Source organism: Eurypyga helias, unplaced genomic scaffold, assembly GCF_000690775.1.
Source record: "Eurypyga helias isolate BGI_N326 unplaced genomic scaffold, ASM69077v1 scaffold9234, whole genome shotgun sequence".
In the NCBI taxonomy this organism is placed as follows: domain Eukaryota; kingdom Metazoa; phylum Chordata; class Aves; order Eurypygiformes; family Eurypygidae; genus Eurypyga; species Eurypyga helias.
Window position 1 is genome coordinate 52704 of NW_010247045.1, and position 24713 is coordinate 77416.

General features: G+C 45.3%; 1 protein-coding gene across 1 annotated transcript in view; it reads left to right on the forward strand.

Moving 5' to 3' along the window:
* The window catches only part of LOC104508868 (ephrin type-A receptor 5-like), a gene marked incomplete at both ends in the record, with an annotated part of 74952 nt that overhangs the window by 47661 nt on the left and 2578 nt on the right, over positions 1-24713 (forward strand). Inside the window, one exon of the mRNA XM_010150624.1 lies at positions 21190-21345. Within this exon, the coding sequence (XP_010148926.1) occupies positions 21190-21345 (156 nt within the window). The remainder of the gene's footprint in view (positions 1-21189; positions 21346-24713) is intronic.

Sequence of the window (24713 nt, forward strand, 5' to 3'; positions counted from 1 at the left end):
GCGATCATTGCAGCAGCATTTACCTGCCTTGGCACCTCAGCAGCAAATGCTTGCATTGAAAGGAGATGGCAAATAAAATTTCCCCTCTCCCCAGGTTACTCCTAAGAAATATGAATTGCTTATAAAGCTGGAGGTAAATGAGGGAGAGGGTGAAAGCAGAAGGGGAAGGCCAGGAGATCCAAATACCTGCGCGGCAGGGGGTTGGGCTGAAGGTGCTCTCGGATCAAAAGTAATCATACTGCCAGGAAACCCATAGGTAAGCACCGGGTGTCCTGATAACAAATGCTGTCACCGTACAACAAAATCATAAGAATTTTGTAGGCGTAGGCCTTGCCTGCAGCCCCTCGTTTTCTCAGTTAATCTGAGTGCAGTCGGATCCTGCTTTTGGGACTTACCCAGGGGCTTTGGGGTGCGGAGACTCTGGCATCGCTGGAGACTGCGGGTTCTGCAGTTAGTGCTGCATGTCCCGTGAGATGTACCTTGTGAATAATCAGTTGACAGAGTAACACAATAAACCAGTCAAGATGTTAAAAATACTTTGGTTTCTGAATTACAAATTGCAATGAAATTTTTTTTAGAGCAGGTGTTATGGTGTGAGAAGTGCTGGCTGGAGCGGCAGCATGAAATCTTCCAGTGCATGTAGACCAGCACGATTTCCCATGCATATGGATGAAAAGAGAGGAACTATTTGTATTTTCCCCAATAGGCTCTACTGATGTCTGACATATTACCACAGGTTTTCCAGCAGAATAACAAAGAAAACAATAGTTTTCCTCTGTGGTCTCATCGACTCTCTCCGAGTTCTGGCTTGGTATTAACAAGTAAACAAGGTTTGCTTCTGCTAGATTGCCTTATGCTACTGAGAGCAAATAAAATTACCAAGAAGAGAAGGTCTTATAAACGAGTTACTGTTGTAGGGTTTTGGTTTTTTTTTTTTTGTCTGAAAACATCCCAAACCAAATGCTGCCAACTGAAAGGAACAAGGGGAGAAGTCACTGAAGGAGGAGGTGATTGGATATATATTTATTGCATTTGTAGGAGTACATTATTGCTGATTCAATGAAATAAGAAAATTGTTTAGGCTTGCCTGAATGAGCATTACTTTATCTAATCAACCTTTTCTAAATTGGTCTTAATGTACTTCTATAAATACATTATTTCCAAACCCAGGTTGTGTGGGCAGCATCAATTCTGCTCTGCTGTGGCACTGAAATGTGCCCACCCTTTTATTCCATGTTGGAAATCGTACTCCTTTCCACTCCACCCCCCCACCTTCCCACTGCAAGAGAGGTTAGGGAATTGGTTGGAAGGATAATGGATCGCATGTGGCTGAGTGGGATGGGTTATTTAGTGGTGGGGTGCCAGCTTCTCTGTAGGCAAGCTGCTGAGTGTGAGCCTGAGCTGTCGCATGTCTACGGCTGATTTTGTTCACCCTCTGGTAGCCGCCTCCTGTCCTTCAGGCCAAGAGGACTCAGCATCCTTGTGACCATAAGGTCTGTGGAGTGAGGTGTGTCTCCAGGGCCATGGGAAGTGCTTTGGCATTTAAGTAGAATCACAGAATGGTTTGGGTTGGAAGGGACCTTAAAGACCACCCAGTTCCAACCTCCCTGCCATGGGCAGGGACACCTTCCACTAGATCAGGTTGCTCCAAGCCTCATCCAGCCTGGCCTTGGACACTTCCAGGGATGGGGCATCCACAGCTTCTCTGGGCAACCTGTCCCAGTGCCCCACAGCCCTCTACGGGAAGAACTTCCAATCTAAATCCACCCTCTTCCGGTTTAAAACCAGGTACTAAGAAAACTCGGTGGCCTGGGACTCTTCAGATTGCTGCCAGGCTCCACTTTGGGGTTTGTGGAAGATAACCTCCAAGATGTGACGCAGAAGGCTGGTTTCATGAGGACGAAGAAGGATGCACTGCCAGAGCTTAGTGTAACCTCGAGCAAAGGAGCTGCGGTGGTGTTGATTTGGGTGAGGGAAAGGGAAGAGCTGCGGTCAAACTCCAAAAGGAGCCATGTGGGCTTTGCCCTGAGGAGCTGGGATCATGGTGAAGGAAGTTTCTGGCTAAGCAAATAAAGGAGGGTTTGAGCACAGGCTGATGGTTTATGCCTTGCTAGCAGAGCATGCAACTTCTCCTTGTTCCTACTGAAAATTAAGCTGGGACTGTTCCCTTAAATGCATTAAGTGGTTATAATTACGTTGTTATTAAGCTGAAATGATACATCTAAAGGTCTTCATGCGTGGATCATGAAAAAGCTAAGTAGCGTTACAGAGCTGGGAAGCAATAAGCCATGTATTCCTGCAAAAAAATACCCCAACAACCCTTGTCAGTTTTGCCTTTGATAAGCAGTTAATTTAGCTCAGAACTGGCAGAATTCCCTCTAGTTTGTGTAGGAAAGCGAACATTAGAGAGTAATATTTGGTTATATGAGACAACTGACAAGTGTTGGAGCATGACAGCTATTGGAAAAGCGAATTCCAAAGATGAATTGAATCTGAATATGTTATAGTGTAAAGGCTCCTATAGGTGTGTGTTATTGCAGAACAAAAGGGGTGGGTTTAGTTAATGGTAGTCGAGGCTCTATATATGTTAGCAGGCGGGATATGGAGCCTTGGGGATGAGTTCATAGGGTAAAGCAGCATGCTGTGTGTCTTCCAAGGCCCCTGCTTTGTGCTGGCTGTGGCTTGGCCCCTTGGAAAACCCATGAGCGTGATAAGTCCATTCCCAGGGCACATCTTCGGGGTGAGTTTCATCCCCTCACAAATCCACTTTGCACAGTTGGTATTGCGTGCTGAGGGATGGTAAGTTGGGATAATGGAGAGGTTCACTTCAAAAATACGCTCCTGGACCAAATGTTCAATGTAAGTACATTTAAATTGTATTTTGCAGTGCTTGCTCTTCTCAGACGTGCCTTATTTAAGCAATCAAAGTGTGGTACGGTCAGTAGCTTTGCTAACCTTGCGCCTGTAAATGGGGGTGTCTTGCCTCCATCAGACCAGGACTTTTCACTGCGCTCTTAGGAAACACACAGCACTGTTACAGGACTGTGTTTTGAAGATCCTGTTGTGAGCTGACGGCTCATCTAGCCAACAGGTCTGTCCAAAGGAGAGATACTTAACATGCAGAAATAGAAGTGCTACAAAGAGAGGCAATGAAAGCAGCCCAAAATCTGTTTCTCTCCTCTAAGAAGGGTTTAGGAGACCTTTATTGTCCCTTCTGTGATGTACTGAAGTTAGGGAGGTAACCTAATGAAGCAGTATGGAAAATAAAATATTGTATATAACTTAATCTTATTACGTGGGGGAAGGTGTGTGAATTGACATGTATTTTTGTGACGATAACCAGGATTTTGGTTCCTAACCAGCACTCTAGCCAAGGTGCTTCCCACCCCACTCTAAGACCTCAAGGGGTGGTGTCCTAGGGGTGTGCAAGCAGTCAGTCACATCTAACCTTCTGGTTGGAGAGCTACCCCAGGTAAGACTGTAGGTGACAAGGTACCTTTGCACCCAACATCTCACTCTGGCTGGGGAGCTGAGCCATGGGAAACCCAAAGTTGACACAAAATTAAATCTGTAACTTGGAAGCTGCAGCAGAGGGAGCTCATGATTATTCATTTTAGGTGTTAAAGCAGCCGTGGGGTTGGGGATTAGAAGACGGGATGCTTCAAGGGTTGCAAGGTAAGGTCTCTCGGGGGCAAACTGGCATGTAGGGAGTGGTAGCTGTTACACTGGGAGGCTTTGCAGAAGAGCAGGCTTAAGAAATCTGACAACAGACAGTGTGTTTGATCCCTGCAAGGCGATACGAGACGTTTAATGCATAGCCTTCTGCAAAAGCAAAAACGTCATCGTTTATAACCTTTTAAGCAGCAATCTCATTGAAGGGAAATAACAGATAGCAATCTGGTTATTTATTTATTTGACATACTTTAAAAAAGATGAGAGCTAGTTTCTACATTTGTTCATCTTCAGAATGACATACAGCTCTCTGAGTAAGCCACACATAAGTTTCATAGACCGTGGCGGTATATTTTGGTTTTTTAAGAGCTATTGGGTAAATCCAGAGACTAGCAGATAATATACTCAGCTTGAAAATGATGAGCACAGAGATATGAAAGCCATTCCTTTCCCTGCTGTTGAAATGGGAAGATTAGTGGAAATGTCATGGCTTAGAATTCATGAAGCAATGTTTCCCTAATCAGCCATCAGACTAAATTGCCAGAATACAGTATATTTGTGTTTATTTCTTTTATATGAAGAGACTGTCTAAAGGCATGCTGGAACAGGCATTATAAGTACATGAAAGTACATGTAGAAACCCTTCTGCATAATATTCTGCATTATAAGGCTTATGTCCGAATTGTGTTATGTCTGTGATGAGCTACTATAAAATAACTTGTCATACAACTTGGTAAATACTTGTCTTAACATGCTCTGCAGGAGGGGCCTGCCGAAACATAGTGCTGCTCGCTGCCCGCTTACTTTGGCTGGTGGTACGACCCACGTACGTCTGGTGGCGCTGCGTCCTGTGACTGTGGACTGAGCAGGAGGGAAAGGTTTGCTTTGCCTTGAAAGAAGCCTTGGCAGTGCCTGCAAGTAACTGGCTGCTTCCAGGTGCAAGTGGTGACGTCTGGGTGGACGTGCCCACATGGTTTCTGTTGTTCTTGGGACACGTATCTATGCTAGAAAATGCCAGATCTAGGAAGAGCAAAAAAGATAGAATTGACGTTGCATGTCCTATACATACAAAAAATATATACGCACGCACATGTGCCCTGATGCTCCTCAGCTTGAGGTTTCTGCCCCTTTGCGTCTGGACACTAATTAGAATCACACACAGAATCACTAAGGTTGGAAAAGACCTATAGGATCATCCAATCCAACCATCAACCCAACACTACCATACCCACTAGACCATGTCCTCAAGCGCCACGTCTACACGTTCCTTGAACACCTCCAGCGATGGTGGCTCCAGCACTTCCCTGGGCAGCCTGTGGTACCTCCCAATAAATGGTCAGGCATTGAGTGAATTAGCAAAAACCGTAACTTATTTAAACTAACGAGCCTGTTTCACTGAAGCGGGTAAGCGAGAGATCACTCCAGCTGCTCTGGAGCAGGTCTGGAGGGGCAGTAACTTCCTGGCTAGGAGAGTGGAGAGCCTTTGGGCAAATAATCAATTCCCCCGTTAGAGCCAGATACAGCAAAGCAAACTGGTGCCCTCAGTTCTCCCTGGGGTGGGACAATCTTTGTGCTTCCCCCTTCTGTAAAGGGAGCAGGCTGAAATATAGCTCTGCTTCCTCCTGAAGATGCTGTGTGAGCAGAGAGGGGGATGCTCCCTGGTAAAGGATACCTCCCCAGTTAGTGACCTAGTAGTGGGAACCCCATGGGCCCAGTAACTGTGCCAAAAAATGTTGCATGCTATTTTGAGGTTAGATTACCTTTTCTTTTTTTTAAATCCATCATGGACAAAATTCATGTTCTCTGGTCTGGGCTGAGATTTATAGTGGTGCAGGATATTAGTGCTTTTCCGATTACAGCGCTGTGGTGGTAGGAGACTTCCATGCATCCCTCTTGCTGCTAGAAGGCTGGCAGCATGTGCATTAGCAAGGGTTATTAATTTCTTTTGGATGCAAAACTAAAATTAGTGTCCCTTGACTTGTTCCTAACTGAAAATGGCTTTTTAAATATGTAAGAATCAGAATTTTTTTTTTTTCCCCCCAATACCTGGGTCCTTTCCTCAGCCTATCCTTCACATGATCGTTTGTCATTAGGCACAGCGGGCAGGAGGTTAATTGTAATTGCGCGGTCACCTGGACTATTGTGTGATTTGAAGCAGAGTTTCTCTGCTGTGTCAGGTCCAACAGTATATTATTTGGAAGCATTAGTGCCAGGTTGCTCTTTAAATCTGCCAGGGAACTGAGGAAGAAGTGATTTAAGCCTTCGATTTAGAGCTCTCTTCTTGCTGTCCGCTTCAGGCCACTCTACCAGCGATAGCAGAATGTGAGTGGAATTAAAATGCAGAATTTTTAAATAAAATCAAAAGTAGCAACCGAGAAGGTAGAACCCTTCATCTTGATAACTTAATACCATGTATCTTTGTTGACAACTTTATATGTAAATCACTAATTATTCTAAACTATTCAGTTCCCCTCCAGGAAATCCAGACTCCAACATTAAAGGCTAGCTATAAGGAATGAAAGCCTTGCGCCGATTCCCCACAGGTTTTATTAAGCTGCAGAGGAAAAAACCAAGGTTTTTTTGCATCGTGAATTACAGTGATGGAGGGGTCAGCAATTTACCTACATCAGTCGAGATTACTGGGTTTGGGGCCGTAATTGTAAGCACTTTATGGGTTCAGTAATACATGTGTTCTACCACGGTGGAACAGCACGGGAAGGAGGGCACGACTGGCTCTGCTCGGCCGGGGTCTCCTTTCATCGCTTTACACCCGGTGTGATGCCCAGGAATGCTGGGAAGGCGCACAACTGATCGGGGGTGTTTCTCTTGGATGGTTTTTGACACAGACTTTCTCCCAGCTTTCCCTTTTTTGAGATGGCTGGTGATTTCCAGACCTGCCTGGTATCTGGGACCGGGTTTGGTGTCTCTGACACTGCCTGGTCCAGCTTTTGGGCTTGCAGTTTAGCAGTGCTGCCGGAGTGAGCTGTGGGTTGCTCGCTCTGTGTATGTGATGGTGGGACATGCCTTCCCCGTAGCCATGGAATGGCTGGTTCTCTTCTCCATCGGTGTACCTGAACGGCACCGGTGTGGTCCTGTGTGAGCTGGGTGGTGGCTAGGCACAGGATTGTGGTCTCTCATGTGTTTTGTCCTGTGAAAACTGTGCGTTGAGCTGGGTGGGATTTGAAAGGAGAGGGCAGGAAGAAGATGCCCCTCTGCAGCCTGGTGTAGGTGTGGCATGAGCGGGTGTTGTGAATTCCGGAGGAGGTGGAGGCAAGCCCTTGCCTGGTGGTGCTGCCACTGGTGTGGCTGATGCTCTGTGGAGACCCTGTAGTGACTTTGGCATGTGCTGAAAGGTGAGCTCTGGTTAAAACCTACTGCTAAACACCTTTGTTCTGGATTTTAACCTGAATTATACATTACCTTTTGCTTTTAAACTCTTCTTGAAGACAGTCTAGCATAGATCCAGGAATCACCCAGACAATCAGAATCCATTACTGTCATTCACCAGCCAGTTACCATACATCTCTAAACGCTGATCGCTGTCTTTTTAAATGCTGTATTCATTTTGGTTTCATCCTTGTAGCTAATTCATGTTGCAGTTCATTGTAACCCATCTGCGTGCTGCTGGTCCCAAGTTCTTTCCAGGGAGAGACAAGCTGAGGGTTTCTAAATTCGAGGTTCCATAAGCAGAGCATGTTCCTACGTTATCCCTGGAAGAGGCAGCTTCATCACCTTCTGCTTCTTTCCTCAGGCTGGAAAAGGGCAACCTTGGAAAGCAAAACTTCTTATTTAGATTTCTTCGTAAATCTCATTTCTCAGGAGCAAAGGAAAGCTTTTTTTTTTTTTTTCCCCCCTCCCCCTCTCTCCTTTTAAACAGGGAAATAAAACCAGCTAAAATCTTCCCGTGGATGAGTGTAGTGATCCTGATACCTTCACTACCACTGGCCTTTTGTCTTCTTTCTCCTTTGCCTTCTTTATGTTATTCTTGGCCACCTTTCTTGAAGGAGCTATTGATTAAAGGATGCAAACTGCCTCAGATCCTGCATATCAAGCTGCTCTTTTTTTTTTTTTTTTTTCCCCAAGTTGCTCGGTATGTGAAGAGCATCTGTTTCTGCACTGCGGTGTGGCTTTACCCACATACTTGGTCTCTCCAGCTCCCCCCTCACCCCCCACCTCCCCCTTTTTTTTTTTCCCCTTCCCTTTGCCCTCCCAATCTGCTAAACGGACATCTTGTCAAATCCTCTTTGCAAAGACTGACAGCTATAGAGGTCTTGCAGAAAAAGCCAGATCCCTGCACATACACCCCAACAAACGGAATCAAAATGTCAAGGCACAAGTGAAATACAGCACAGTGCTTCCCTGTCAGATTTGGCTAGTATCACCTGGATAAATTGACAGAACACCTGCAGCAAGTTAACCTATTTTTATTAGCCCTTGTTTCACGTATTTATATTTGGTTATGAATATAGGGACTGCTGGGGAGAAAGCTTTCAATTATTTCCTGGCAGGATGAAATGCCCCCCCCGTTCATCACGCCGAAAGACAGTTGGGGCAGAGAAGTCGCTTTCAAATAGCACAGCAATTAATAAAGAAAGAAAAAATAATTTCACAGTCTGTTGTTAAATTAGCAATTCTTCAGAGTGTCTGGAGTTCCTGGCAGAATTAATATGCACTCTGGAGCCTTGGGCAGCCTCGGCGCATATCATTTACCCAGCAGCTGGAAGAGCAAAATGCAGGGACGAGGAGAGGTCCTCGACTGCAAGGGAAATACTGGAATTATCTGTCTGGTAATCATTCAGCAGCCTTGTTCACAAATAATCAAGAAACATTTGAATCTGGATTACATCCCTCATTCTTTCAAGACAAAAGTAGCAGAAACAGTGGCTGGAAAATTATGTGTTAAGTAACGCGTGGGGGAGGGGGAAATAGGCAGGGAGCAACGTACATTTGGGCGAGGAGAAGAAAGCATACAATAAAAGGGCAATATATTTCCCTGGTATTGAAGGGGGAATATTTTCTAGCAGCTTTCTGCAAATTGAATGCATCTACATAAATAACGTAGCGACACATTTAATTGCAACTATTTATTTTTAAATTTGGCTGGATGACGAGAGAAATTCTGGGCGGAATAACAAACCTTGGGGTTTGCCGCTTGCGCAACTTCAAAAAAGAAATGAAGTGAATGGTATTTGGGCGAAGTGTCAGAGCCGCAGAAGTTCTTAGCTGCTCTCCAGTGCATCTGAGCAGAAACCAACATCCAGAAGTGGATTCATATGGAATGGATGCTGGATACTGGGGAGGCTGAGAGATGATAGGGAGGAAGGTATTACCAGTCCCTACGTGAGTGAGGAAACTCTCCCATTTAGTTGTTCAGTGCAAAACATAGCCCTTCAAATGAAAGGGTAAATACCCAGCTCCTTACATTTGCCTTCTGCTGGTTGAGCTGTTTGCATTTTCAGGCTTTTCTGTTAAAGAAGGCTAGAAACCTATTTTTTCCTCTTTTCTCCCTCTTCCCTCTCCCTCCTTCCTTCTCCTTCTCCCTCCTCCCTCGTCTCCCTTCTCCCTCCTCCCTCTCCCTACTCATTCATGGCTGATTCTTCAGATCCTCCTGCAGTCTCTCCATTTCAGGGCTACTGAGGGGACAAGCAGCATCCTCCTGTGCCACCCTCACCTGCTGGGTATCACAGGATAGATGCCGTGATACTTGACAAGGCTTTGAAAACAAGATGTGGAAAAGGAGCTGTGGGCTGGCAAACTGTTGGAAGGCAGTTGTGTATGAAATGTAAGGTGAGCAGGCTGTAATCTTTTCTTGCAAGGCGTAGGTATGCCAAACCCAGGGTGCAGTGCCCTTTTGCCCACACCAGCTGCTTCCCTTTCTCCCCTTGTGTTGTTTTCCAGTCTTCCCTTGAACAAATCAAACATGAATGGTTCCTGTAAAGCAAAATTGTGAGTTTCTTTCCCCCCAAACTGCTTTAGGAAGACTGTTTAAGTTGACGCAATGCAAGGGTGCAGAGATGCAGCGGAAATTAAAAACCCAGTGCTGGGTTTCCAGGGCAAACAGGTTCGTGTAGGCAGTGCTTATTTCTTTGGATTTAGCTGGAGATCCCACTAAGCTATACGTAAGCAACAGTATTCCGTTAAAATAGTTTGAGAATTAAATCTCCATATATCAAATTTTGGCAGCTCAACACTTTAAATACAAAGCCTGTGAGAATGGTCATCATTGCTGCTGCAAAGTGGGCTTCAGACTAGTGCTTCATGAGGAAATGGATTTTCCTCCTTCCTGGGAAGGAGGTTGTGGTGAGGCTTCATGTAGCAAGAGGGAAGGCAGTGATTGCTTTGCTTTAAGTTTTGCTTTACATCTGGGTTTCTGGAGCAACTGCATGAATCAAACAGTCATTTTGGGGGCAAGACCAAAGCCCATGAGAAAAGGCAGTGGACAGGAATGCTAGCAGGACATCTCCCTCCCAAGAGTTCAAATGCTTTTGTCTCAGAAAAGTACTGTTAATAGCCTGACAAAGGAAATACCTTCTTGGATATAACTGGTTTTATTTTTTTTTTTTTCAAGGTTTTGGTGTTTTTCTGTTTGGTCTGGAGTCATAGAAGTTCTAGCTAGTTCATGGCAAGGATGGTCCAACTCCAGCATCCAAAAACCATAAGGCCACCTGCACAAATAGTATTGAGATGGTCTCCAAAATCAGGAGATTTAAAGTGTCAAGTTGTAAGGATTTATCTTGGGTTTGAGCATGTTTGCTTCATATGCAGCAAGATTTGCTCAAGAAATGGAGAGATCATATGGAAATTCTCTTCTTGTTGCAGGGCTGGAACTTAAAGGAAAGCTCCCAGTATTGTCAGGCTGGCATGGGAAGAGACAGCAATGCCTCAGGTTGCCCTTTGTTGAGTTTGTTCCTAAAGAGGAGCAGTATGGTGGAGTTAGTTCACAAGGCAGATGAACTGTGAAGTGTTGCAGTGTTCATCTGACCCAGAGGAGTAGTTTAGTCAACTTAACCAATAATGTCAGTATTTTTATGTCTGGTTAATTAAACAGAAATCATGGAGCACTGTATCTGCATGTGACGGGATAACAGCTTGATGTTTCTCTGCTTGGTCTTGTGAGGGGAGCTTGCTCAGCTTTCCGTGTTAAAACTCAGGGTATTAATGCTTGCCATATCGTCCTTCTGCACACCCTTTGATCTGTTGCCTCCTAAGCAAAGCCAAAGCATCTCATAGTATGCATATCAGGGCAGAATTTGGCTCAGCGAGACCCGCATCAGTAACTCCAACCATAGAATCATAGAGTGGTTTGAGTTGGAAGGGACCTTAAAGATCATCCAGTTCCACCCCCCTGCCATGGGCAGGGACACCTTCCACTAGACCAGGTTGCTCCAAGCCTCATCCAGCCTGGCCTTGGACACTTCCAGGGATGGGGCATCCACAGCTTCTCTGGGCAACCTGTCCCAGTGCTTCACCACCCTCTCCAGGAAGAATTTCTTCCTGATATCTAATCTAAACCTCCCCACTTTCAATTTAAACCCGTTACCCCTTGTCCTGTCACTACAGGCCCTTGTAAAAAGTCCCCCCCAGCTTCCTTGTAGCCCCTCCAGGCACTGGAAGGCTGCAATAAGGTCTCCCCGGAGCCTTCTCTTCTCCAGGCTGAACAAGCCCAACTCTCTCAGCCTTAAGTGTACTCCAAAACAAAAACCCACAAGCTCCTGCAGAAGGAGGCGTGACTGAAGGGAGATGTTCTCAAAGAGACACGTCCACGTTTCCTTCTGTGTGTCTCCAAGCTGCCTGCCCCCTGCAGAAGTGGCTAGCATTGCCTAAATTTAAAAAAAAAAAAAAAAAAAAACCCAACCCAAAATCCAAAACCACAACCACTTCCCCAGAGTCACTTTTATGTGCATAAACCCATTTAGCACACTTAGTCCAGGCAAATCTGGATAAATCCTTCCTATCTTTTTTTGGTCAGAAGGACTGTAAAAGATCCATCTCCGTCGCCCTCTGATGGAATTTGAATAGATGTGTCTGGAGTGACATATGTTCAGCCATAAATTACATAGGAACGATTTTAAAATAAATTGTCTGCAGCCAGTCCTGCCAAATTTACCTCCCGAGACAGATGATCATAAAGCTGGAAGCAAACAAGCCTTTAAGCATTTGAGGCAGGGTTTGAAAGGATCCTTTTGTGTGGGTGGTAACATCACCGTAGGTTGGTGGGATGCTGCCTATTTTGGACCAAAACAGCAGAGGAAAGGCTGCTTTTATGCCACCTAGGAATCATGTCCACACAAATGAAGTTGTGCAAGGTAGACCCAACCAGAAGGAAATATTTTATGCATTTTTTACTTCTCTTACTGCCTGCATATGTACAGTCTAATTAGTTCAGGCTAAAGTTTTGGAAGTTGGTAGAGTAAACACACATGACATAAATCATCAAAATAAATCCTCCCAAACGTCATATTTCTTAACCACAATGGGTTGCAATTGTCCAAACCACAGCATAATTAGAGAATCTTTTTTTCTTTGCTGGCTGGGCTCCAGATCCCTATGGCAGACTCAACCAGAAGACTAAAACCCTTTTATTGTAGTACTGTGCCAGCAAACACACGGCTTTGAAGAACCCGGTTTTCCAGGAGATTTTACTGTCTGGTCTTTGCATTACTGTCTGTAATACATGTACACAGATAGGCATAGAGGCGGGTTTGGCTACATCATTTTCCAGTTTGATCCTGTCCCCCTGTTTCCAGTAGGGATGATGCTTGTTATTGCTATTCAGTCAACGCTGCTGTCGAACTCGAGGGAGTTCTGCAGCTTGTCCATCAGTCCTCCCTGCTCTTAGCACGCAATGCAGCTTGAATGTTTTAAATTACTATTCACGTAACAAAGGATAACCCAGGGAGCGTGTCTTTGTGTGCAGAAACCCCCAAAACAGACTCTTGGATTATGCACAGAGCCAGGCATCTCAAGTTATGTTTACGAGCATGCAAAAACAAATGTCTTTCTGCTGCCTTCTGTATCTTAAATCACATTTTCCCTTAGGTGCAGCGTTGTAAATCATGGCTTTCTCTGTTTAAGGGAGTGTTGTGGTTGTGGTTTAAGACCAGCCGTCAACTAAGCACCACACAGCTGATCACTCACTGCCCCCACCCCGGTGGGATGGGGGAGAGAATCGGAAGAATAAGTGAGAAAACCCATGGGTTGAGATAAAAACAGTTTATTAGGTAAGGCAAAAGCTGCACGTGCAAGTAAAACAAGGAGTTCATTCACCACTTCCCGCTGGCAGTATTCAGCCGTCTCCAGGAAAGTAGGGCTTCATCATGCATAACAGTTACTTGGGAGGACAAATGCCATCACTCCGAACATCCCTGCCCCTTCCTCCTCCTTCCTCCAGCACTATCTGCTGAGCATTACGCCATATGGTCTGGGATATCCCTTTGGTCAGTTGGGGTCAGCTGTTCCAGCTATGCAGCCTCCTAACTTCTTGGGCTCCCCCAGACCAGAAAAGGCCTTGATGCTGTGTCATCGCTGCTCAGCAATAACTAAAACATCTCCATGTTATCAACACTCTTCTTAGCACAAAGCCAAAACACAGCCCCAAACCAGCTACTAAGAAGAAAATTAAATCTATTTCAGCCAAAACCAGCACATTTTCCACCCCTTATTCCATACAAATTACGTCATGCTTCAGGTTCTACACTCTCCAACACAATCTTCTTAACCATCCCCCTTCTCATCCTTTGATATAATACACAGATAAACCAGCACAGGGAGTAAAATTATTTCAGTTTGTCCTCATTAAAAAAAAGAGAAGATGGTAATTAAAGCACATTTTCATCCTGCACCTCAGAGAACAAAGAAAAGGTGCGCAGATAGATTTTTATAGATATGTAGATAGATATTTTGTAGCCATAGTAGGTAGAGAGGCTGTAGCAACAGGACGTGGACTGCCTATTTTTTTTGTAAGTCAGGTAGACGGGGCTCACCACGGCCATCCTGGGTATGTGGCTCGTAACGGGAGAGTGAGGAGGACTGCAGGTGCCACCTGGGCTCAGAGCTGAAGGAGCCCTTGGACACGCTTGTAAGAGCGTGCAGCTGCTGGTCACAGAAATGTTGGCTTTGCTAGGAAATGACGCTCCGTCCTAAGCAGTGCTTTCTCTAGCAGTGTACCAGTTTCTCCCAGGAATTTTTTTTTTTTCCAGACAGGAAAGTTTGCAGGGAAAAGAAAGACAAAACCAAAGCTCTCCCAGCTATCCCTACCGTTGATGCAGCCGGAAAACAAAAATCTGTTTTCCCTAAGAGCATTTATTTTCCACAGCTTGCTTTCCTTTTGCAAAACCAAACCCAAACGGTAGCGCGAGTTTGCATATATGCCAGGATAAATCTCCTTCCCGTCTTCTCCATCATGCTGCTGAGAGTTTAGGCTTGACTCAGGTTTTGCCTCATTGATTGCTTCAAAATACTCTGTAGCGCAAAGTCGGGATGTGCAGAAATATAGCCCATTAAGATCGTAATGTAATCCCGAGCGTTTTCAAATGCATTGTGTTCTAGGTATTTTTATGGCTTGCAAATGCCGCTGACTTGGGAATTTGATGAATTTTCCCGTGTGATGCCACGTGATGAAGTTTTATACCGTTTAGAAGAAAGACATTAATGTCATTAGTGGCAGTTAATTCTTATTTTTCCAGCAACTACGGTCGCGTCATAAATTGCGGTGTGACAATTTAACGAATCACGTGATAGAAAAAAGTGGTGCTTCAAAGGGAGGAACTGAAAGTACTAATTTATTTATATTTGAGTTTTCAAGGTTGCTTTGGTATTCAGGGCTGGAGCTGATTTCAGTGCAGAGCAGAGCTAATTCAGCCCGAGTTAGTGTGGGGTTGGACAGCACAGCCTCGAAAGGCACAATGTTTTCTTAGAACAAAACAAAGCTTAAAAGAGTATTTCCCACTTGGGATGCTTCAATTGGCCAACATCCGAGGTATGGGCCAAATCTCTTTTTTCAAGGCACAAAGCCCTCAGATGCTCTGCTTATCCAGGAAGCTCCAGGAACCTGTTTAAAAAGACCTTTAGCCAGTCTTGGGCGGCTGTGTTGGGTGCTGGAGTCGCTGAAGGATGCTGGCAAGTCCACTGGATTCAAGCAAACCGGCAGCTTCCCATTCCAGTGTTTTATTAGTGGGTATTTATTTAATTCCCTTCAAATCCCCAAGGTGTGCTGCAGGCAGCAGCATAACACTATTGCAGATAGAAAGACCAACCCTAAAGGAGATATAATCAGGGCATTTTACACATTTTTCTGTAGCTTTATAGCTTTGGCAGCAATTTCGACGTCGGCCTGCAGTTCAAAGAGAGCTGTTAGGGAGCGCAGGATCAGCTCTTGGGAGCCCGCTTGTAAATTCTGCAGGAGGATGCTCAGTGGTGGGATGCTGTAGTTCTTGAAATGCTTTTTAGAAAAGCACGGAGATCATCTGTTTATGTAGGTTGGGAGACATGAAGACAGTCTGGTGTGTTTTGGGGTGGTTTTTTTCTTTTTTTCTTGTAAGTAAAAGTGCATGTCAGAGGCACAGGCTGAGGCTTGGAGCCACTCGGCACTTTAATTGATTCCACATTGTAAAGACCTTTCCTCGCTAAACCCTTCCTTAGGTTCTGAACGCATCTAAGAGGCAGCAGCCCCCGATTCTCGGTGCAAACGCTTCAAGGCAAGGCAGCTCCGGAGACCAGGACAGAGGATGGTTTGTTTGTAGCTTGTTTTTGCTCAAATCTTTCAACTCTCCAGGCGTATTCCCTGCACTGGAGTGATGTGCTAACGAAGGCAGAGTTGATGAGCTACAGAACTGTTCTCTTTTCTGCTGAACACACACAACCCCTTCACGTCCTGCTTGTGTTTCAGCTCAGTGTGGATTATGGGTCCATCCGAAGGGCAAAGAGTTTTATACTGTGGTTGCTTCTAAAAGCAGGTTGAGCTGTGTCCCTACCTCTACCTGAAAAGGCAAATGGGGCTAAAGGATGGGAAGGAGGAGCAAACGGGGGGTTGCAGCTTTGGGAGCAAACCTCAGTTTCAGCCAGATAACCTGTGCTCTGTCTAGACTCGGCATCCTTATGCCCATTAATTATTTTTAGATTGTGTCTGTTAGCTTTATTTATGGATTAGCAGTGCTGCCTTATGTGTTACACTTGTGGCTTCTGATTACTGTGGAGACTAATTTGGTGCTCTGTAAGGGAGATGGTGTAATTCTTGTTTGAGCTTTATTTTCTGGGATAAATGAGAGGTTGTTTTGCTGATACTAAGCACTTAAATACTGTGAGCTTATCCTCCCAGCATCACGAGAGTGCAAAGGGAGTAACAGGTTGGACCTTTTTCACATCGCCTGGGGTTTCAAGGCTTGTAGGTTCGTGTTTCCTAGCTTTTCTCTCTCCAGAGACAAAACTGAAATTCCCACTAATATTATTGGGTGGTTTTACCGACATGGCTACGTATGTGCTTCTGGATATTGAGAACCTTGGAGGGGGTCGTTGCTTCCAGCACTGGTTGCCTGGGATTGGTGTGCATCGAAGGCGTGGGGCAGCTGGGGAGGAGCCCTGCCCGTTGGATGCAGCTTTGGGCTGAAGCTCAGGGATGGCTACAGGGATGCAGCTGTGAACCGTTTGATGTTAAGGCTTGCAGAAAATAATCTGTCAAGTAGTCCCAGCTGTTTGGTGTTAGTGGCTTGTTCTGCCTGCTTTTCCCCCCACCCCTCACTGGTACTGACTGTCTACAGTACTGACAGAGCACATAAAATTCAGCACATCATTTCGAGGGGCCAATTTTCGCTGTGAGAGGACCAGTGACTTCTCCTCCTCCATCCATCCACATTCGAAGAGGCACTTTCTATCAGCATGGCTCTTGTGGGCTCCTGTCTGTAGGGTACAAAGCCAGTTTCTAATCTGATTGCTGCCAGTTTAAGGGATCAGCTCACACCATTGCTGCCCCGAGAGCCTCGCTGCCATCCTTCTGTCTGCCCTGAAGTGCGTGAGCAAGAGGGTGCACAGTTAATGCTCAACGTTTTGTGGTTGTTACTAAAAATGAGAAGAGTGAAATTAATTTGCTAATAATGGCTGTGCTACTAATAGAAACACATCCTACTTGTACCTAACACCAGCAGGTTGTTTATGGTATATTTGCTGTGTCTAAAAATACTCTTTTTATTTTTTTCTAACAACCAGTTTAATTTAAAGACTGTTTTCATACATCAGTTGGCTGTTAATCAGTTAAGAAGCTATCAGTTTTAATATTAGGAAGAAAGAAGCAGATCTCATCAACAGCTTAAAACTTTATTTCATTTCTTTTCAGCTGACTTGCAGCAGATTATGGGGAGTCTTAGGCTCATCTTATTTCTCTTCTTTTTCTCACTCCCTCGAAAAGAGAGATAGTACCATTACGTGCGTGACTGTACTGTGCTGGTTCTACATATCCTTTCAAGTGCTGTTGAAATAGAAATACTGAGATAAAAATGTAAGAAGACTAAAATAAGATTTAATTAGAAATTAAACCCCAGGCACCCGTGTAGTTTTAAATAAAGTCATGTATACTTCATGAAGAGATTGTAAGGTTGACTGTCAGAGAGGAATGGTAAGATAAAGACCAAGGTACGTGCAGGGTAAGATGCAGGCTGTTGGTGGCCCTCTTCTGCTCTGAATCCTGTTTCCAAAATATGTGAGACCTTGTCACTAGCAGGAGAAAAATGATACAGTACCAGCCCCTGCTTTTGGCTGTTGAGCTCAGCCAAGACCGGCTACCGCGATGCCCGCTCTGCAGTGCGGAGACATAAGGTGTTCCTGGGTCAGCTTTCATCTCACAGCATCGCTGTTTATCAGTGGATTGCTGCTTGAACCACCTCACTGGCTCTCCTCTCCTTTGTGTGGTAGACAAAGCAAACGTAGGAACGGGTACAGAGTAAAGTCTTGTAGTAGATACTAGCTGTCCCTGAAACACCCGCACAGCTATGGCTGCTGCTGCTCCTGAGCATGATAGTGCAGTTTGGTTTCCATCAGGGGTGGTCTCCAACCACCGGTCGCTGGGAGGTTGTGGTGGGTGAGCCCTGCAAATCCCCCACTGTCCTCCCCAAAGCATCTGGTGCAGGGCTGTGGACTCACAGAATCCCAGAATGGTTTGGGTTGGAAGGGACCTTAAAGACCATCCAGTTCCAATCCCCCTGCCATGGGCAGGGACACCTTCCACTAGACCAGGTTGTTCCAAGCCTCATCCAGCCTGGCCTTGGACACTCCCAGGGATGGGGCATCCACAGCTTCTCTGGGCAACCTGTCCCAGTGCCTCCCCACCCTCTGCGGGAAGAATTTTTTGCTGACATCCAATCTGAATCTACCGTCTTTGAATTTAAACCTGTTACCCCTTGGCACGCCACCACTTGTGGTGACTCTTGCATTTATTTTTATTTTCTGTCCCCCCTTTTTTGAATATGCCATCTCCTGTCCCTGAATTCTTCCTCTCTAACCGACGCAAGAGTATTTCACTTAGATGGGACAGCACGCTGCTCTGCTGGCTATTTGCTATGAGGACTCATGTTGAAATCTTCAGTGTAATTTAAATCCTCTTGAATGTTCCTCCTTATACCTTTTGTATAGAGAAGGGACTTGCCTGACCCACGGGAGCCTGCAGATTATACAAAAATTGGTCCGGTTCAGTTTTGATTCATATCCCTCATTAAAACATGGGTTATTGGCATACATCTGTTGGCTTCGTACTTATTCATGAAAACCAAACATTCCCCTTGAGCTGAGCTACGTATCATACCGTCATTAGCAAGCTGCACCTCGTTGAAAATCTGTCAAGGAAAACTGACTTATTTTGCATTTGCTGCTTTGCACAAAATAGAAACTCTTGTGCTGTAATGATTTTCTGTCTGTCTTGATGGGACATAATGAGATAAATTCATGTCCTTTTTTGAAGGCTAATTACATCAAGTACACACTAGATGTGGGCTGCCCTTGTTATATGTTGTGCATTTTTGTGCTTTCATTTCCCCATCTCTATTGTCTGCGTGTGCAAGCGAGTTTGATTTGGCTTTGAAATACAAGTTGCAGGCTAGAGAGGAGCTGTTTGGTGGTATTCTCTCCTAGAAGACCCCTTGGAAATTGCATAACAAGTCCTTGCCATGGGTAGGGCAGCATTTGAAGGTGGCTGTGATGTAAATAAAAGAACTTAACTCTGTGTTAGAGACGGAGGGATTTGCCATAAAGCAGGACAGCTTGTGGCAAGTGCTTTTGCACCCATGAAGAATAAATTCCACCCTCGGTCTGTTCACAGGTCCTGGTGTATGGACACAAAGCAGATGACCTGCATCCTGCAGAGCTCACAGCCTGGCTGTGGAGCACTAGTTGGATGATGAGCAATTTTGGAAATAGGGTTTTTAAAATCTGTGAATACCTCCAGTCCTACTAGATGTTCTCTGCCTGTCTTGTGGGAAGAAAAGGGAGCTGGGGGAAAGTGTAGGAGGGTGTCTGGTGTGGGGAGGCCAGGAGGGGTGCTGGAGATGGAGACCTGGCAGCATGTGGTGGCCTTGGGAACCACCAGGGTTGCACGGCGTTTGTTGTGAGAACTTTGTGGTCTGGGTAAGTTTGGTGTTGGAGTCTGGGGTGGTCCATTGGATGCTCTTGGATCGCATCCCTTTTAGTGTGTGAGGAGGCTCCGAGGAGACCTCATTGCAGCTTTCCAGTATCTGAAGGGGGCCTACAAGGGTGCTGGGAGAGGACTTTTTACAAGAGCCTGTAGTGACAGGACAAGGGGTAACGGGTACAAATTGAAAACAGGGAGGTTTAGATTAGATATCAGGAAGAAATTCTTCACAGGGAGGGTGGTGAGGCACTGGAACAGGTTGCTCAGAGATGTTGTGGATGCCCCATCCCTGGATGTCTTCAAGGCCAGGCTGGATGAGGCTTTGAGCAACCTTGTCTAGTGCAAGGTGTCCCTGCCCATGGCAGGGGGGTTGGAACTTTGGTTGGAACTTGGTTGGATGATCTTTAAGGTCCCTTCCAACCCTAACCATTCTATGATTCTATGATCCTCACCAGCCAAGACTGACAGGTTGGCTCTGGGAGTTAGGAGCTGAAGCGTCTCACCTTTGGTGATGAAGCCAGTGGCATAAAAGGGAAGATGTAGAGAAAGTTTCTCTGGTACTGCAGGAAGCAGAGCCAGCTCTGGAGGCAGTTGTCCTAGTTGATCCATCAGAGAAAAAGGGATCACCTGTACTTTATCTAGGGTGAAGATGACTTCTGTCATCACTGGCTGAATTTTAGCATATGACCTTTGTGCTGTGATTGTCTGCGACATTCCTGGTGGGATAATATTAGTGCTTTTGCTGTGAGCTCATTTCCTCTTCAAGCTAATTACAACTGGGGAAGTTTGAATGCAGTCTGTAAGTCTGACAGCAGACCTGTGCATAGCTTACAGCGTACTGGGCAGAATTATGTTAGAGCATCTCTCAAGGAAGAAAAATAGCAACACTTTGGAATTGTTTTAACATGTCTCTGTGTCTCTGCTTTTTGAGACAAACAGAAAATCAAGTTTTCCTCCTTCTGCTAACAGTGGGTTTGTAATTCTGCATGTAACGGTGCTTTTATGGGGCTGGCTCTTTCAAAAAGCGGGGTAGGTACGTGCAAACCTGTGGCTGTCACCGCTTCTGGCTGAGTGTGTGCACGCAGGTGAAGTGCAGAGTGCTTTGCTTAGGTCAAAGAGCGCTTGTTTCAGGAGACTGGAAACAAGATGTTACTGTATTCACATCAAATTATTAAAAAAAAAAAAAAAAGGAAAAAATTCCCAAGCTACCCTTACCCATATAATATGTATTTGTGAGAACAAAAATAGCTCTTGTATCGAGTCTTTGTGCCTCGTCATGCATATATATTGGAGCTGGAAGAGATACCTGGTATGGCGAGCGTGCCTGGTTCAGGCTGTACCCAGAGCAGTCTGGCTTACGTGGGGCACTTTAAAATTCATCACGGGTTCGCAGGGGAGAAGACCCTAGGGAAGTAGCCTTATCACAATGTCTTAAAGCTGTCGATCTTGAGATCTCCTCCACCACTGTGTTGCTATTTGTTTGCCGAGACATTGATTTCTGGGTGTAGAACATTAAACGAAAACCATGAGATGTATTTTACCTGTTTTTCTAAGACTGAATGAAGAAAAAGAAAAAACCCAAACAACAATAATGTTTTCTAAAGCAGAGCCCAAAAGATACTACCTCTAATGCATTCAACCAGGAAAATAAATACCCAGCAAAGGCAGATGCTAGGGGGAAAAAAATAATCAAGAGCTTCTTACTCTCTTTTCATGCAGATATTTAAGTATGCACTGTCTGCTGGTGGCACAGACTGGTTTTAAATATGCAAACCAAATAGCTCACGACTGTTTGTCTGTTTTCTAGCTGAAGGTGTGTGTGTTTTTTTTATTTAAAAAAAAAAGGGAAATGTGAAGAGACTAATTTTATGATGGGAGAGCTTAGCCTGTGGTTCTTCTTTTCACAGTATGCAGACCTGGGTTCTTCAAAGCTTCACCCCACAGTCCATCCTGCAGCAAATGTCCCCCTCACAGCTACACGCTTGATGAAGCATCCACATCTTGCCTGTGTGAAGAACACTATTTTAGGAAGGAATCAGACCCACCTACAATGGCCTGTACAAGTAAGCACGTGCTTATAGGGTTGTTTTTAATCCTTTCTAGCTGTTCCTGTACTGTGACTAGACATTATGATCCTAACTATAATGTGCTTTTACAGGCTCTGGGCTGGAGTCTGAACTAGTCTTGACACACTCGTAACGTCACTGGCTTTACCCCCCATACCCCTGGTTACACGAGAACAGGCTATTCCAAGCCTTTTCCTTCAAAAGCTGGCAATATGCCTAGCAAGCGTTTTGGTAACGAAGGGGCGCTCCATCTCTTGCTGACTTCCGCATCGGTGCGCGCGTGGGTACCGGTGTGGGGCACGCGCGAGGAGGAGGCGATGGGCAGCGCTTGTCGGCGGTAGCCATGCACAGAGTCCGCTTCGTATCATCTCTTAGCACGTGAACAAGCAGGGAGAGAGCCCTACCTTTCCAAGCCTCCTGGAGGTGGTGGTTCTTCAGGGAAGCCTCAAAACGCTGCGGTGGAAACTGCTTCTCCAAACCTGCCGCAAAAATGTAGAGCTTATCCCCTTGGTGTAGGGGGAGGGTGGTATAACAAGCAAATTGGGGTTTTGGGAGTCCAAGGTGGAGTCGATGGAATCAGCATCGCTAATTTTGCCCTTTTCCTGCCATCTGTGAGCTATCCTGTCAGCTGGACCCTGAAAGCTTCCTGTTTGGGTTATGTTTTAGGTACTTAGGGCCACGATTTGCACGCCCCCAGCTAGTCCCACTGAGTGTAGCACAGACCAGCGGGCTTTGCTGAGCGGGGTCTGTTATCCTCCAACTGTGATTTTTGCAGGGTAAAAGTAGTTAAAAAGGACCGAAGAGGAGCTGAACTGCTGGGGCAGGAGCAGGTAGAGCATCCAAGGAACTTAAGCGATAGAGGAAGAAGTAGGTTTATGAGTCCCTGCGTGCTCAGAGCCACTGGGCAGTGGTGCAGAGGTGACTTCCATGCTGTTCCCTTGCCTCCTGCGGGCATGGTAGTGGCTTTTTGTGCCTTCATCCCAATGAGTTCAGGTGTCCTTCCTAGCTTTCCAAGTTTGCACTTCAAAAAGAGAAAGAAAAAAGTCTGTTCCTGTCGGAGAGATGCTCTCACAAAGGAAATTGCCCTTGGCAGGTCTCTGCTTGCCCGCAGGAGGCAAGGGCCCGCTGAATCGGGGCCCTTGAACTCTGCGTTTGCTTTTCACCTGCCCAAGGAGCATGGAGCACGTGGATGCGGGGAAGGAGAAGGCAGCCTCAGGCAGCGTGGCAGTAGCTGGTGCTGTAGGATCAAAGTGGTCCAAGGGGGGTGAGTCATGCAAGCACCTCTCAGTTTATTAAATAGGTACGCAGGTGCCTCTTGGAGCAGTAGCTAGGGTGGGTTACAGCATCAAACACTTTGATACCAGGGCTTCTTGATGTACATTTTGCCTCTTGGCCTGACTTAAAAAACATAGGTAAATGCGAGCTGATGAGATCCAGGGCGGTATTGGGAAATGGTAAGGAAGAGGAGTACCCTGAGCTCTAGAAACGCACATAAAATCAGCTTTTCTGTGCAGGCAGAATGAAAGAGACCGAGTTACACCATCGGTGGGTTGCTCGCTGTCCCGTCTCGGGATGGAGGGATACACATCCAGCCTGTCCTGCTGGTGAATTAGTGCAGGGGGCAAGGAGCTGCCATCCCCGAGGAAGAGGTTTAAGCATGCCTGTGACCTGAGGTAGGGCAGGATTTTCAGAGGGGCAGAAGCAAGCTTGGTGACCAGCTCATGTTAAAAAGGAATGGAATTTGAGTGCCTCTCTCTCCCAGGTTTCTGGTGCGATTTGAATCCTGCAAGTAAAGGCTGTAATTTCTCTTTCTGCAAATACCATGGGATATTTGTTTTAGGTTGGTTTGGGCTATTTATGTTTATTTGTTTGGGGTTTTTTAAAGTTTGTTTGGGGGTTTAAATGATTTTATTTCAGGTTGGGTTTTTGTTTGCTTTGAAAGCTTACTATAAACTAGTTTAAAACCCAGGCATGGTGCCTGAAGCTGAGTTAGGAAATGGCTTGGCAGGGTACCGAGTGCTTCTGGGGCAGATGCAAGGTTCAATGCCAACCAAGGCACTGCCCAGCTTCTGTCACCCACTGCAAACCCCGGTGCAGCAGTTGAGGATGTTGCAGCATCTCTGTTGGCATTCATGCTTCCCACCCCAAAAGCAGGGCGGATGATCTGAGCCTTCCCCATGTGCTTCAGTCACCCTCGCTTTCTCTAACACATCGTTTCTTGGGATTTTCTCCTAATCCAGCTATATTCGAGCTGAAGGTGATGAGGAGGCCCATGTGCTCCCCCGGTGTAGCAGCAGGGGTAGGATATTTTGACAGGGACAGTAAATGGTAAATAGCAACACTAACGTTTTAAACCAGTCAGATTAGATCTGGAAGGGAACATCTCATTATGAACTGAAACACAAGCGAGACAGCCTTGAGTCATGACTGGTAGGAAAATATGACAAGTTTTCTGTATGTTTTTATTATTTATCACCACAGAAGTTAATATTATTAACAGGATTCCCTCAACTTGAAATCCAGTTAGCTTTAGAGAATACATCCTTGTCCGCTTTCAGCTCTGCACCTGCAAAGGCCCCTTGCCAGTTGGTATAGCTACAAAATCACATTTTCATAAAATCACATTTTCCTGATTTAAAGCGAATGCTTTTCAGCCCCAAGCTGCATGAGTCTCCCCGCCATCACCAGTGTCACGAAAGAAAACTAACTGCTACACCACTGTCAGCTGCTCAGATAAGTACAGGGAGAGGAATACATTTTTATTTAATTTTTCCAATTCCTTAAGCATGTTATATAAGTGAAGATTGGTATTTTGAAATCAATAGTGCTGTGATGCAGTCTGAAATAATTTTTACCCTCAGACAAGAAAAATGTTTGGAGCTGATGGGCATTTGAGAATTCTTTTAATATTCGTATGTATCTTCCAGGAAGTAATTGTGCTTTATTTCTTCTTAACTAAGTAATCCTAGCTTCAGTTCCTTGCACAACATCTCTTTAAAATGAAAACAGGAGGTTACGCCCTTCTCTTTCCCATCTCTGACAAGTAACCCCATTGATAAAGCATATTGGGGAAATATTTTTAATAGTAGGGTACATGGGACAAACTGAATATTTTATAGTTTTTAGTTTAATATTCTACTCAGAAGTTTACAGTTAACTTTGTGCACCTATATATTTGTATCTTGAGGGTAATTTCGCTCTTAGGTTGTATTTTTAAAATACCTGCATCAGCAAACATCATCAAACCATCAAGAAAAATACCAGTATCCTTGTCTTCAGAAAATATTTTCCTCTGGTCAGTAAATTGTGGTGCAGAAGGGGTGAATCTTACCTGCTTAGGGTATAAAGTAGGAAATTAAAAATAC